This window comes from Callithrix jacchus, chromosome 2 (assembly GCF_049354715.1).
Source record: "Callithrix jacchus isolate 240 chromosome 2, calJac240_pri, whole genome shotgun sequence".
NCBI lineage: Eukaryota > Metazoa > Chordata > Mammalia > Primates > Cebidae > Callithrix > Callithrix jacchus.
Genome location: NC_133503.1, coordinates 142,712,762 through 142,727,853, shown reverse-complemented (window position 1 = coordinate 142,727,853; position 15,092 = coordinate 142,712,762). Strand labels below are relative to the sequence as shown.

Genomic DNA, 15,092 nt, shown 5'->3' with positions numbered 1-15,092 from the left:
TAAAACAGTAACATGAGGGATCCTTGTGATGATGGAAATGTTCTTTTATCTTGACAGTGTCAATGTCTGTTCTTGGATTGTGATACTGTACTAAGGTTTTTCATGATGTTGCCATTGGGGAAACTGGGTAAGGAGAAGTACCTGGGATCTTTCTGTATTATTTCTTGTAATTATATGTACATATATAATTATATCAAAATGAGATAATTTTAAAAATTATATCACTAATCTTAATGCATTTGCATTTTTAAAAAAGCAGAGAGTTTAATAGATTTAGTGGCTTCACTTTTCTCAGTGCATTGTGAGAGACCATGGAAGGAAGGGGTGCAGTTGGGAGGGTTGTATGGGAATTGAGGAGATAAGGAAGTGTGACATAGTCTTGAAGAGTAGGAAGGGAAGCTATAAATGTATTAGGATTTCCTGAAAGCATTGACAACCCATTTAAAGTCTGAGATCATGGATTGAAAGTGAAGCCGGTCTACGTGTTTGTGCAAAAGGTTAAAGCACCAGGAAAATTCATAAACTGGGTATATTGGTTCCACAAAACAGAGAGCGGCCTGGTCAAGGGTCATTCATAACAGTGGTGGAGAGGGTAGAGCTGAGCTGTATAGGAATGAGAGGCAGTTTTCCTGCCCATGGTGAGATATTTCTGGGGCTCGAACCAAAGCCAGGGGGAATTTGGAAAGAGGACTAGAAGCTAGGACTTGGGTGCATGGTGGGGCTGAGGAGTGAGCAGTAGGTGGACTGAATTGGACTTAGCCCCTGAAGGAGGACTGAAATGTTAATATAGTCATGCATTGCTTAATGATGGGATACATTTTGAGAATGTGATTTCCTAGTGCAAACATCATAGAGTATACTTACACAAACCTACGTGGTTTAGCCTACTGTAGCCCAAATTGCTCCTGGGCTACACATCCTTAGAGCATGTTACTGTACTGAATATTGTAGGCAACTGTAACACAATGGTAAGTATTTGTGTATCTAACATACCTAGCATAGAAAGGTTTAGTAAAAGTGCAGTGTTATACACTTATGGGACCAGCCTCCGATGTGTAGTCCATTGTTGACCAAAACATTATTATGTGGTACATGACTGTGTTTTGAAATTTGGCACAGTTTGAAATTTTTAAAGGGCAGAGATCTTTACAATTCTCATGATGGTGCTCTCTTGTGATATTCCCAATTTGGGTTCTTGGCTCTTGGCCAATGAGAAGAAAAAACCCAGATCCACATGAATTTACACTTAAGATTTTCCTGACTTAAAAACATCCTGCTGGTATTTGTTTTGCTAGTTCTTAATTCTTATAAAATCACTACGCTGAAGGCACATAACCAAGGACAGGAATTCTCTTGAGTCAGTCTCATGTTTTAGAACTTAAAAAATTGTGTAGTTCATCAATAATGGTTTCTGAAGCTGAAGAATGTCTCTACATATTTTTCTGAGCCACCAGGCAATAAACAGGCAATTCTGTTAGCATCTTCTTACTGGTGACAATGCGTGATTTTAAGAAGCTTTAAAACCATTTAAGAAGCTTTAAAACCAAATGTCTTTATTGCTCCTATGACAATTTATATCCTGGCTATTTTGTTTGCTAACTAGTTGTTCTAAATAGAACGTGTGACTATTTTGATGTATCTTTGTTAAGTGTTGCAATTTCTCCTTGTCAAGAGTAGGAAGGTCTCATGAGACCACGACTTAATGGGCCACGCAGCTGTCAGCAAGTTCCTTTGGCAGATGCTGCCTCCCAGTGGCGCTCTGTCAGGGAGCCTTCTGCCGAAGCTCATCTCCCATGCAGATGGCCTACTGATGAGTCATTGCTCCTCTAACGGGCTTGGCTCACGTGGTGATTCCCAGACCCAGGTCACCTGCCACTTAGGAACTGTCAAGTGGCCACCACCTTGTTCAGAGCCAGGCTGCAGCCTCTTGGAAGCCCAAATCTCTCCTTCAGACATTTTGCACCAATGAAACCTTACCAGGAGGCGACAAGACAGGCATGAGGAGAAAATTAAGAGCCTGAATGGTGACTTTAAGAATCAAAGGCATTTCTCTCACATACCTAGAGGCAGATGAGAGACTGGGCTCTTTGCTTTAATGTGTACCTGAGCTCTGGAGAGTGTTGGGAGCCATGCTTGGTCAACAAATCGGGCACTTCAGAAATCAGTTTTACAGTTCTGTACCTGTGAGTTTGAAAAACTTAACACTTGCTCCTGAGTGTTAGTTAATGTTTTTCATAGGGGGCCCCGTTTCTCTTAAGATACCTGAAGCCCGTTTTGCAGAAGGAAAGGTAACATGGGCCTTCAATCACTGTTGACATAAAATTTCAAGATCACTGGGGCAGGAAAATGCTCAGATACAGCTAAACCGTTATCAGCTGCAAAATAAGTTGGCTGTCCAGACCTTGCCTAGGTGTGTTAGACATGGCAAACCAAACCCAGTAACTGGAATTGTTCAACATACACCAGAGAGGAGGATGTCTGGTAGTCATTTAAAGTTTTCGCTGGCATGACTTTAAAAGTTGTATTTCCATCAGAAGGCTCTGTATGCCAATTCGACTAATGAAGAAACTTAGTAGAAACAAAAAATATATAGAATACTAGGATCCGTGAATAGGAGGCTTTCTCTCCCCATTCCTTTCTTTTTTTTAATGTTCTAGTGTAATTCTACAAATAAGCTTTGGTCCTTCCCAAGGAAACAAGATTAATTTATTGAATCCATATATTAAAAATTTAAGTTACTTTGTTCTTAAAATTCTCTTTAGAATAAGTTTCAGGGCCTTTTTTTTTTTTTTTAAACCTGTTATCAAGGTGTTAAGCTCTTTGGAAGAGGTGAAATCATGTTCCTTCTTCTTTCCACTGCTTTTTAGTTGTGTTATTTTAGTACTTTCCTGAAACTTTCTTTCCTTTAGACAGGATGGATGATGGGCCAGGCATGGCTGGGTGTGGCTTTTCTGTCCTTCATGCACTGTGCACTTTTAGGTTCTGAAAAGCATGCTGATCCAAGCTTGTTTTCTCAGTTCCTTATACATGCAGCCTCTCAGAGGTGAAGTGACCTTAGCTCCTCTGAATCTTTGGTAGATATAAGGAAACCACAAACGATGACTTGATTATATTACAATTAAGAGTGTGAAAGATTTATTGAAATACTAGAAAAGCAGTATGAACTGGTAAATCTCATGCTTCGCATTCTTGAATTACTGAGGAGGAGGAGATAAGGTTGGGAAAGGTAAGAAGGTGGTGGGTGGTGCCATTTCATACTACACTGGAACCCATATGCAGAGTTGGACGTAGCACTGGCTCTTCTGGAGAGCCAGTTACTGTTTGTGTTTCAGTTTCTATTTTACGCTTTTCTATTCCCTTTCTTCATGTTTCAATTTATGGGTTTTTTGTTTTGTTTTGTTTTGTTTTAAGGTTTTACCCTCTTACAGGAAGCGTGGGGAAAGGGTGTCTGGCTTGACATACCCTACTGGGTTCCAAAGTAAAAGGCCAGTGACATTGTATTTCATACAACCACACTGCAGTGCCAGTGAGGTGCTAACTGCTCATGTACTGGAATTGGTAAATTGCACTGTACCTGAATCCCTGGACAACAGAGGGAGGCAGTAGCAGGGTGTGATGCAGTAGGGAGCGGGGGAGATGTGGATCAGAGAATGGGATCACTGAATTAAATGGAATGAAATTTAAAGAAAGCAGGTGACTCACCTGGGTGGAGATAGCATCTTGCCATCTTGTACTGCTGTTTCAGGGTATAAAGGGAAGGACGTGAACTGGAGATTTGAGGCCTAGAGTCTAGCCCCAAGTCAACATCTAAGTAGCTTTCATTGCTGGGTCTCAGTTTCTTCATCTGTAAAGTGGGTGGGTTGGATCCTATACTCTCAAGGTCTCTTTGAGTTGAATAGTAAATAATTTTAGCTACCATGTTAAGAGGGAGGGAAAGTCTTTGTAGAGAAAGGCTTTTCTTCATTTTCTAGTCCCCGCGCCCTCCCTTGAACCCTGTGCACACACACGCACTCTATTTGTTGCTGTTGAAGGAAGTCCACCTTTGCCTCTGTCAGAGCTGATAGTGGGTGTCCTGTCACCTGAGCACACCCACGCCATTCATCTTTTGCTTATAGCTCATTTTTAGTGGCCAGTCAAAGCCACTGGGAATGTAGAAGTGTTTTTAACTTCCCGGATGGAAACTGAAAATGATGCTGACTTTCTGTCAGTTCCACAGGAAAAAGAGTAGGCAAAGAAATGCGAATGCCACCAACCGGGAAGTTGAAAGATTTATAAAAATTAGTGTTTCTGATATATTAATGACTTTGGTGGTGGTAGCCTACATTTGTCATTGTCATGTTCCATTGTCATTCAAGTACTTAATCAACATACATTGTCAGGGCTAAATTTATTTTCTTGTGTCTGCCTAGCCAGATAATTTCTCTGTTCTTTGACAGTCTTGTCTCAGGCACCTGAGTCAGACCTAAGCGTGAAGGGAGAGCAGAGGGTAAGTCCATCCTTGCATTTAACTCATTGCTGACTTGTGAAAGAGAGAATGATATTATTTAAATGTGTTTCCTTTTTTGGGTAAGAACATAAGGGGAATCATGTCATGGTTTGTGTCCTCTCTAAAATTCAGGTGTTGCCAGTTTAATAGTATTTAGAAGGAGGGCCTTTAAGAGATGATTAGGCTATCCTAGGACTGCTCCCTCATGAATGGGACTAAGACCCTTTTACAAGAGGCTTCTTTTACACAGCAGCATTTGGTGAGCTTGCCATTCATTCCTCCTCTGCCATGTGAGGATGCAGCAAGAAGGCCCTCACCAGGCCACGTGCCAGCACCTTGATCTTGAACTTCTAGCCTCCAGAGCTGTGAGAAATAAATTTCTGTTCTTTATGAATTACCCAGTCTCTGTTATTTTGTTGTAGCGGCATAAACTGACTAAGACAAATTGTGACAGCTGTACATTATTAATGTGGCACCAAGTTCAACTTTAAGAAGGATTTAGCCTTGTGCAGCTCCCAGCTTTCCAGTCTGTGAAGAAGAGGCATATACATATATAATTAACATACATGGACATTTATGTGTTTACATGTATGCATGCACACACCACATTGCACCCTTGGTTTTTATTTAGTTTTTATGTAGGATGGCCTGTATTTTTTCCCTGAGTTACTCTGAAGGACAGTTAATAATTATATATGTTATTGACCTTTTGTTAAAACTTCTGAAACAAGTTTTTTTGTGCTCAGATGAAGGAAAAAGTATTTAGATTGGTCTGATAAATTTGAATTCTTTCTTTTGTTAAATAATGAGAGCTGCTTAAACCTACTGTTTCTGTTTTTGTCTTGGTTGCCAGGAATCTCAGTGCAAAGTATTTTATTTTGGTTTTGCTCCATTTTGCTAGCTTTTGGCTGCAGTGGTGTATATATAAGTAACATTAAAGTGGGGAGTAATACATCATGCGCATACCTGCGGCTGTGAGTGTTGTTGTACCCCTGCCCTCTTAGGTGTATAAACTAATAATAAGCATGTAATCTTTAAGGCCTTTTTCTACATTCAGATTCCATTCCAAACATCTTGATCTTACTTTTGATGATTCTACCGTCTCTCTCTCCTTTGATACCATCTTATGTTCTTCTTTTCTTAAGAGAGAGATCACTTTCAATTTGTATTATTTTGTACCTATCATTCCTTTTGCTACTTTATAAATTTCTTGAGGACTTTTTCCTTGTATCCTCAAAGCAAAGCATTGTGTATTTCTAATTCTTATATGGTTGCCAGATAAAATATAGGATATCCAATTAAATTTTAATTCAGATAAGCAACTAATAATATTTTTAGTATCCAGTGCAGTATTAGGAGCATGTATATTTAAATTTACTTGCATTTAAATATAGGTTTGCATCCTGTATTTTGTTTGCTAAATCTGGCCATCTTATCAATAAATACTGGAATCGTTCTGTACCTAAGCTTTATCAGACTTGTAGTCTCATAGGTACAGGCATGGTATGAATGGCAGGTGTTTACAGGCATTACACATAGACATTTCTTTAATATCATTTTCCTCTCTCTTTCTCTCTCTCTCTCTCTCTCTCTCTGTGTGTGAGTGTGTGTGTGTGTGTGTGTGTGTGTGTGTTTTCCCCCTGTAGCTGCTTACTCACATGGGAGTCAGGACCATCTTTGCAGACAACCCCAAGCAGCTCTGATATATGATACACTATACTCTTTGATGTGTAAAAGTCTGTGTGCATATGTCCTGTTGCAACACCTTCAATAGTCACAGTGCTCTTTGTGGATCAAATAATGGGAGATTTAATGCATTTAATGAAATGGCCAGAAGAAAATGACCCAGCTTTCAAGCTTGAGAGATGGCCATTTGGAGGGTAATTGGAGCAACTGACAGACTACCTTCCCCCAACTCAGTCCACTGATTTCCCCATGAGTGTGGCTGAATTTTCTAAAAAAGAATGCTAAGTAGCTGGCAAAACTGTTACTGTAAAACATGAGGCATTGACCCTGGAGTTCAGGGCTACTTAATGTCATCTCAGCTTTCAGAAGTTGTCAGTGGCTAAATGATAGACCACAAATGGAAAGGCTGAATTCCAGCCTTACACCTGCCATTAATTTTTAAGCAGTGCTGAGGCAGACGTGATGCTAATCTTGGCTTCGACTTTTCTCATCTTAAAAACAAGGGCATTGTTTTGTGAAGCAATTGGTGGGTTGTTAGGATTTAATTCAGAGTGCAAGGTTGGATAACAATGGTTCTTAGATCCTTTTGCTTTGAAACCAGGCAGAGTGGTTATTAACTAACGTTCCTCATGCGGGAGGAGGAAGAGCAGGTTATAAAGTTCCTGAGATCTCTCACTTCAGAAGTAGGGACCTTTTACAACTGGCCATTTGGAGGTGCTGGGGGAGATGTACTCTGTGGTATTTTTGAGGAAATATTTTATGATTATGCTCTAGATTTCTTGCTTATTCATTGATCAATATTGACAAGCATTTCTTATGACAAAAATATTACATTTTTCAGGTAGCATACATAGATATTGTTGTTGAGGAAGAATTTGAAATCTATTGGAAGAGACCTAGCATGGAACTAGAAAGTGTTCCAAAAAATAGATGTGATTACATGATTATGAAATACATGATAATGTGACTTAGACTGTATGTAAGAGTTTCCTTGTAAAAACAGACAACCTGTTAAAAAATTTGACTTGTCTGGAAGTTTCTGCATAGGTTATGATCTGGAGTTTATTTTGTCACCTCTATACTGGCTTTTGTTCTTTTTTTTTCTCTTGTAAAACTGGTCCCCACTTCCTTAGCCTCTGTCATAACTGTGAGATATAGGGCTGTTGTCAGAAATGTTTTGTGTCTCAGGGCTGCCAGTGACATTTGAGTGCAGCCATCAAAGCATCTTGGTGAGCAAAAGAGCATCACTGAGTAGGATTCATAATTTCTCCAAGTAAGATATCAAGTATAAGTTGGCCTCTAGGGTATTGAGGTTAATTAGCTTACCTTGAAAATATACATTATTATATTGTGGAGATGGTAGACTCCTTTTGAGATGGTTTTTAGAAGAGAAGATCAAAGCTGTAAGTGACATGATCTCCTCCAGATCAAGTTTAAGGCCTCTGAGATTTCTTCATTATTGTTATCATTATAAAACAAACACTTGAGCCAAACTTAAATATTCTTCTAGACAATGTGTAACTAAATAATGATGAAAAAATATGATCCTTGGGAGAAATATGAGAGACAGATGGAAAGTCAATACACACGGACTGAAGTATCTGATTCTGTTAAATTCTAGTGTGTTTTCACATGTAGGATATTGTGCTAGGTGTGACGTGGGGCTACAAAAACAGATGAGATGCAGAAGTTATGGTGTAGTAGAACATGCTGTGTACAGAAATAAATGGCACTCTGTACACATGCACCTACACATAGGAGCGGGTGGTGTGATGGGGAAGGTAAGGGTAGTAGCCTTCCTGGTTGGCACCATTGGCATCGAATCCACAAACAGGATTCGATGCTAATGGTGCCAAAATGGGTAAAAGCATCCTGGAGGGGAACCTGAACTACCACTGAGTACAAACTGTGTGTTCAGTTTTGTGCTGGGCATTTTAACATGTGTTACTTACTATCATCATCACTAGACACGGGGAAATCGAAGCTCGGAGAGGTAAAGTTATTTATCCAGGCTCTCTAGCTACTAAATGGTGAAAGGAGGATGCAAACTGATATCTGACTGCTTTTCCATTCTGTACTCGTGAGTTCACCTGGTAGATAGAACGAGAAGCAGGTATGCTGTCAGTGCCCAGTGCTGGAGAGAATTTGATCTGGTCCGAAGATGACACCAAGGAGGAGGACTGTTGCCAGGAGGAGCTGTTTAACAGTGAAAAGTAGAGCGGATTAAAATGTAATTATTTATTGTGGGCCTTTTGTCAGATGGTATGATAGATTCTGTGTTTAAATTCTAAATTAGTTCTCATCACCTCAGACGATTGGTATTGTCACCATTGTACAGCATGTCTACAGTACCGGAGGCTTAGAAGATTAAGAAGCCTATTCAAGGTCAAACGGCGGATACATGATCGTAGTCAGGGTTTGGTTTTAGGATTTAACCTCATACGTGGGACCCATGTGATGGACTTGAAATCAACAGTTTGATTTTATGAGTTTAGAAATTAAGGGTGTTTCCCTTGAAAGGGAAAGGATCTGGAGGGGACAGTAAACACATTTAGGTGGAGTGAAATCTTAGAAAGGACTGCACTGATTGGATTGAGAAGTCAGTGTGATGGGGAGGAGAAAGAGATGACTCGTATTCATTTGATTATTATTTTAAAGAGGGCCAGGTACTGGTCCTCAGGGAGGTTTTAGAAAGGTATAGCTAAGGCTGCTGGGGAGAGGGAGGATAGGGAGGAAGACAGAAGCAGGAGCTGACAAGTAGTTTAACAGCTGTTCCACATATCCACAAAATGACTCTGAGAAAAAATGGTTCTATTTATTTGCCGTTTCCTTCCATATATCTTGCCAGCAGCATTCATCAATATCTGTCATTTCCCAGGGGGGTTAGACATGTCTAGCAATTCATTCTACTGAATTATATTTCAATACACGAATTGAAGGAGGCCAGATTGCAGATGTTAACTCTGACCTCTGCCCAGCATTGCTCACACACTGCCACCACCCACCTCTTTGGGTGCCCTCACTCAGGCAGACATTCATTCTAAGCAACGCTGCTTGATGTCAGAATCTTGTTACCATGTTCTCATTAGTGTAGGCTCTATTTAATACTTCTTTAAAAATCAATTTTAAGTTGTCACATTAGTCTTTTGTCTATGCAGCTGGAGTTTGGGGCCAAATCATTATTTATTTTTTGATAAGAATTTTAAATCCAGACACATGCCAGCTGAAGGGCAACTACCGCCTTGGTGGTCTAGGTATAACAGGGAGTTGGTGATCAGGGCTTGTTCTCACTGCAGAATGGAATTTGCTGGGTGTTGGTAAACTGAAAGGCAGTGATATGCTTGTAATAATAGAAACGTTATAGCTTACCAAGCTTTATCGCATGCATTAACTTGGTCCTAATATCTGCCGCTTACTAGAATTTGACTGAGAGTGGTCATCTTGGTGGATAAGAAATTCTGTTTTTTTATGAACAAATTAAGGGAAAGTAAAAGAAAGGTCAAATATATTTCTCTTTAAGTCCCTGACTTTGAATGATTTCCATTTAAAAATAAACTATATGTTAGCGTTTTTGCTCTTTTATCATATCATGGCCAGAGTAACAGGGTGGCTATCTATGAGTAAGGGTGAAAAGATGACTTTATCTTTGAATCACCTTGTGTATTACCCAGACCAAAAAGTTCTTAACACTGCCGCTCTGTTTCACAGTGGCAGTGGCAGCTTGTGTTTCTGCTCCATAGCCTCATGGTTTGTTCAAAGACTTTGATTTCTGTATTGCAGGCCTGTATGTTCTGTCATTTTTCACCAGTCCCTCGTTCTCTCACGGCACGGAATTGGGCTTTTTAGTGAGTCCTTAAAACATTTGTCAGGTACTCAGTCTGTCTGGGCTTGCCTGAAAGAAAAACTTCTGATACCTGTCCCCCTTGCTAGGAGCTTCCTTTCACAGTGTTGCTCTGACTTGCTCACCAGGCTTTTACCATCAGTAATGTTGTTAAGTATGCAATGCTAGTGATAATATTCTAAAAAGTGAAATTGGGTGTCTCGGTGGATTTGAGTCTTGTGGAAAAACAGTTTAGCAAAAGAAATTGGAGCCTGACAGTCTTGACCAAGACCGTGATGGCCTCTTGGCATCACCCTGCTCCAAATATCAGCCTTCCAAAAGACTCATGGGTGCTCTTGATCCAGCTTTTAACTTCCTCATCGGTTGGAGATCATTGGTTAGTAGTCAGTGATGCCTTTAAGTACTTATGGTCAAAGCTCTGCTTTGGACTTCCCTTATGTGAGTAAACACACAGCTTTTTTTTTTTTTTTTAAGGCTAGAATAGCTGCTCAGTATAGGAGTCAGTGAACTTCTGCACTTTCTGGTCACAGGTCTGTTGGTTTCTCAAATTGTATTCATTTATGCCATTAAGAGGAGTGATTTAGCAGCATTGTTGATGCTGTCTAGGTACAGTCATTCTTTTGCGGTGAGGACAAGAAATTGGAAGTCAGTCACCCATGTGAGTGGAAGATGAAGGGAACCATGTCTCTATGTTGTGGGAACACAGCTAAAGATGAATAAGGGAGGCTGTAATTGCCCATGAAGACGAGAGTCATGACGACGAGGGAACAAATGTTTAGGAGTGAGCAATGGGGCAGAGAAGAAGAATCTCTTTGATGGTGATGGAATTAGGGTGATGGCTGCTGAGTCATGGATTCTGCCCAGATTCAGACATGACTCTATGTGGTATTTGCGCCTTCTTCATTTCTTAAGTTTGACAGGTTCTTTAAAAACTCATTTCCCCTAACTTTTAAAATATTGGGAGGGTTATGTTATAAAGTATAATTTGCAAAAGCAGGTGGTTGTGTAGTTAATGTGGATACCTCCTTTTGGACAACAAAAAGGATCCCCATATTTTTTCCTCTTTAAGGTACAGTGATATTGGCCAAGCAAGCGATGGGGGGCAGGTTAAACATTGTGGTAAAATATATACATAACAAAGTTTACCATTTAACATTTTTACATGTATACCATCAGCACTATCTCCAGAACATTTTCATCATCCCAGACTGAAATTCCGTACCCATTAAACAGGAACTTCCCATTCCCTACTCCCCCCAGCCCCTGTCAACCACTGTTATACTTTCTATGAAAGAATGTATTTGACCATTCTGAGTACTTTACATAAATGGAATCATACAGTATCTGACCTTTTGTGACTGGTTTATTTCTTTCAGCATGTCTCCACTGTTCATCTGTGTTGTAACACAAGTCAGAGTCACCTTCCTTTTTGAGGCTGAGTAATATTCCGTTGCTGTATGTATCACATTTTGTTTATCCATTCATCCCTCAATGAATACTTGAGTTGTTTCCTCCTTTTGGCTGTTGTGACCAATGCTGCTAGGAACCTGGGAGTACAAATATCTATTTGAGCCCCTACTTTTACTTCCTTTGTGTACCCAGAAGTGAGATTAAGCAAGGGAGATTTTACTAGACACAAAGGAAGGTAAAATGGCGAGGATGTCCCTCCTCCCAGGTTAGTGGTGGGTGTGATCTTTCTGGGAGCTTCTGAGAGAGCTTCAGTAGAGATGTGTAGGCAAACAGAGGCTGGTAGCCAAAACCTATTAACCTACTATGTACCTGTAAAGATACAGGATGAGAGAACAAGGTTTGGCAACAGAGTCTACCCAGTCTGCCTGCTCATGGCACCAATTCAGAGCCAGCTTACCATTGTTCTTTTTGTTTCTAGTCCCTTAACTTCTGTAGTGCTACCCCTGTTCTTCCTGCATCCCTTTTACGGCTTTCCTTAATTTCTCCCCAAAACCCTTGAGAGCGATATCTGGGCCACTTCAGCTTCCCCTTTTCCTGGTTGGTACCTTAGCGGGATGTACACATTTTTTTCAGAGTTCTCCTGTATGATTGAGAAGCAGAAGTTATATCAAGAGAGTGCTTTGTTATGTAGTTACTAGGTCTTATTTTCTCTTTGATGTCCTGCTTGTAGTCTTACATTAACCCAAAATGTAAGACTGTAGACTGGCTACTAAATGTATGTGGCACTTCAGGTGATATGGAACTTTTTTAATGGATGCTTTCAAATCTAGTCAGGTACCATTATTCTCCAATGATGAAGTAGTTCTCCAGAGACTGTATTTAGTTCGTTTATGGCCATTCTGCTAAAATTATTGCTGACTTGGTATTTTTCCACTTCAGCAGGATACTTCCAGCTTTGGGGTGCTTTGAAAGCGTGTATCTTGGCTGGGCATTGTGGCTCACACCTATAATCCCAGCACTTTGGGAGGCTGAGGTGGGCGGATCACTTGAGGTTAGGAATTCGAGGCCAGCCTGGCTAATGTGGTAAAACCGTGTCTCTACTAAAAATACAAAAATTAGCTGGCATGGTGGTGAGTGTCTGTAATCCCAGTTACTCTGGAGGCTGAGGCAGGAGAATTGCTTGAACCTGGGAGGTGGAAGTTGTAGTGAGCTGAGATTGTGCCACTGCACTCCAGCCTGGGCCAACAGAGTGGTACTCTGTCTCAAAAAACAAAACAATAAAACAAACAGAAAAATGTGTATCTTATGTTGAAAAGATGCCTTTATGAAGTCCTGAAGTCCTGCCTCTTGTTTCCTGGAATTCAGGATGGAAACAAAGGAAAATATATTCCAGGGGAGGTCATATATAGCCTTGATAGAACCAAAGCATGATCTGGGTCTAGATTCAGTAATGTATTTATTTTACTATACACATAACTGTACAAGGCTACAGAACTTCTCACTCTTAACTCTGTTAGCTAGAGGCCCTTTGGCTAAAACAGCAAAAATAACCAGTACAAAAAGGCGATTCAAACAACCCACACCTCTATGGTTGAGACCTGAAAAGTTCTTGTTATCAATCTAGCCAACTGATTCCAACTTTAATACAGACGGTTGTCTGTTGCCTCTAAATTTCTAGTCATGTCAGTAGAAAACATTTGTTACATGTTTCAATAAACATAGTAGAATTTTAGAAACATTTTCCCAAAGAATACAGAGCTAATCCAGTTCCAGTTGTAACAACAAGCTCAATTCGGTATTAAAATAGAGCAGCCAGATTGCCAGGCAAGCTAACCTCTCATACAACAAATTGGAAATGGTATTATCCATTAATTTCCACCCTGTGCAGTTGAATAATGCCATTGACAGATGCTAATTTTCTTAAATTGTAGGCAGCAAATGATGCATGAATACAACAGCAACACACTTTTTAGAGGCTCTTGATAGTCATCAAAAAGTGAATTTATATAAAGTTTGATGTAATCACTATCAACTATGGTATCATGTTAGTGCCTTCTAATGACTGTCTTAAATCCATCTGTTGTCCTCTTTTCTCTATTAACACTAATGGGGTCTAGGCAGGAATAAAACATCCCATGTGTTGTATTAACAGACCCTCCAATTTATAACATTCGTATGATTCCTCAGGACAAAACCTATGCAAATAATGACATCTAAAATCTAACTCATCATTGGATTATAAGCATTTTATTGTATATGTATATAAGTGTTTCCCAATTTATTTTTTTCCAGTGGCTTAACAACATTTTATTTCTTGCTCAGTGTATGAATTAATGTGTGTTCGGTAGCTCTTGGTGTTTCTTATCATAGAAGCTTGTATTTATTGAGTATTCATTCTATATTTTCTATTTTGGGATTTTACAACAGCCCTACAAGTTTGGCCCTGTCCTACTCAGGAACCTGAGGTTTGGAGAAGTTCATGTTGTAAGTAATGGAATCAGTTTGGGAGTTTAGAATAGGAACTCAGAGTTCAATGTTAAAGTTAGCTACGACAAGAGCAATTAATTTTTATCATTACTGGCAAGGATCTTTTTATCTTCTTACATTCGAAGAGAGTGCTAGATAAGAATATGGGCTAAAGACAAATTGGTTATTGGATGTCAAAGTTTTGTCTTTTGGGTTAGGCTGTTGAGGTAACAGAGGAATTAAAGACACACCTTTGGTCTCATTACCAAGATTGGACTTACATGAGATAGCACAAATAAAATGTACATAATAATGTTAAATTGAGTGATTTCAGAGAAGGACGAGATGGCATGCATGCTTGTTCTCAGTGGTCTCTGCTTTACATTACCCTGTGAGATGTAACAAAACTGCAGTATTCAAAGGGTGGCTTGGAGTGTGGGAAGAGAAAGGGTGTGGCTCAGGTGTTCCTTTCTTTGTGTTCCTCAGAGCTGAGTGCTGGTTCTCAATTCTGTTCAGAGTCCAGCTTCTCATTGAACCACACCTGGTCTCACTGAGCCATACCTGGTTTCATTGAGCCAGGGTCCTAGCTTCCATGAATTTCCTGTACTGAGGCCTTACCTGGGAGCTATGCTTGCTTTTCTTCCACTCTCCCACTGGCAGAGAGAGAGCCTTTCCCAGTCGCTGTTGCTGTGACTTTGATGTTGAAATGATGATGCGATTCCTTGTGGTTCCTCTTTGCTTCCATTCCCCATCAACTCTCTCCCCTGACTCCTTGCTTTCTAACCCAGGACCTAAGAGTCCCCGACAATCACCCAGACCCCTGGGGTCCCTGACCTGCGCTGCAGGAACTACCGTCTTGCAGAGTGGAGGGAATGTGCTCCTGGCTAGTTTGCCACACAGGAATACAGAACACATTTTTTGCTAGGAATTATTAAAAGTTAATATTATAAAATATGTACAGCAATTAATAGAGGATAATTCTATACAACCCCATATACCTACCAGCCAGCTTTATCAAAGCTTAATATTTGCTACATTCTCTAGATACATTAAAACATTTCATATTAAATTTATTAAAGCCACAAGTCAAAACCTTAATTCTTCATTTATACTTTTAAGTTGAAGTAGTAAACCCTATTATTTTCTGCTGGTAATTTTTAAAACAGTAAAATATTACAGATCCAGCATACTCCTCCCTGCACC

The 15,092-nt window shown here is 39.9% G+C and overlaps 1 protein-coding gene across 9 annotated transcripts in view; it reads left to right on the top strand.

Moving 5' to 3' along the window:
- Positions 1–15,092, top strand: part of MAST4 (microtubule associated serine/threonine kinase family member 4) — a 581,015-nt gene that overhangs the window by 169,170 nt on the left and 396,753 nt on the right. Inside the window, exon 1 of one of the 9 annotated variants that reach the window (XM_078365415.1) lies at positions 7–127. The exons of the other annotated variants lie outside the window; for them this stretch is intronic. Within the exon in view, the coding sequence (XP_078221541.1) occupies positions 103–127 (25 nt within the window). The 5' untranslated portion in view covers positions 7–102. Of the gene's footprint in view, positions 1–6; positions 128–15,092 lie in introns of those variants that run through there. 9 annotated transcript variants of the gene reach the window in all.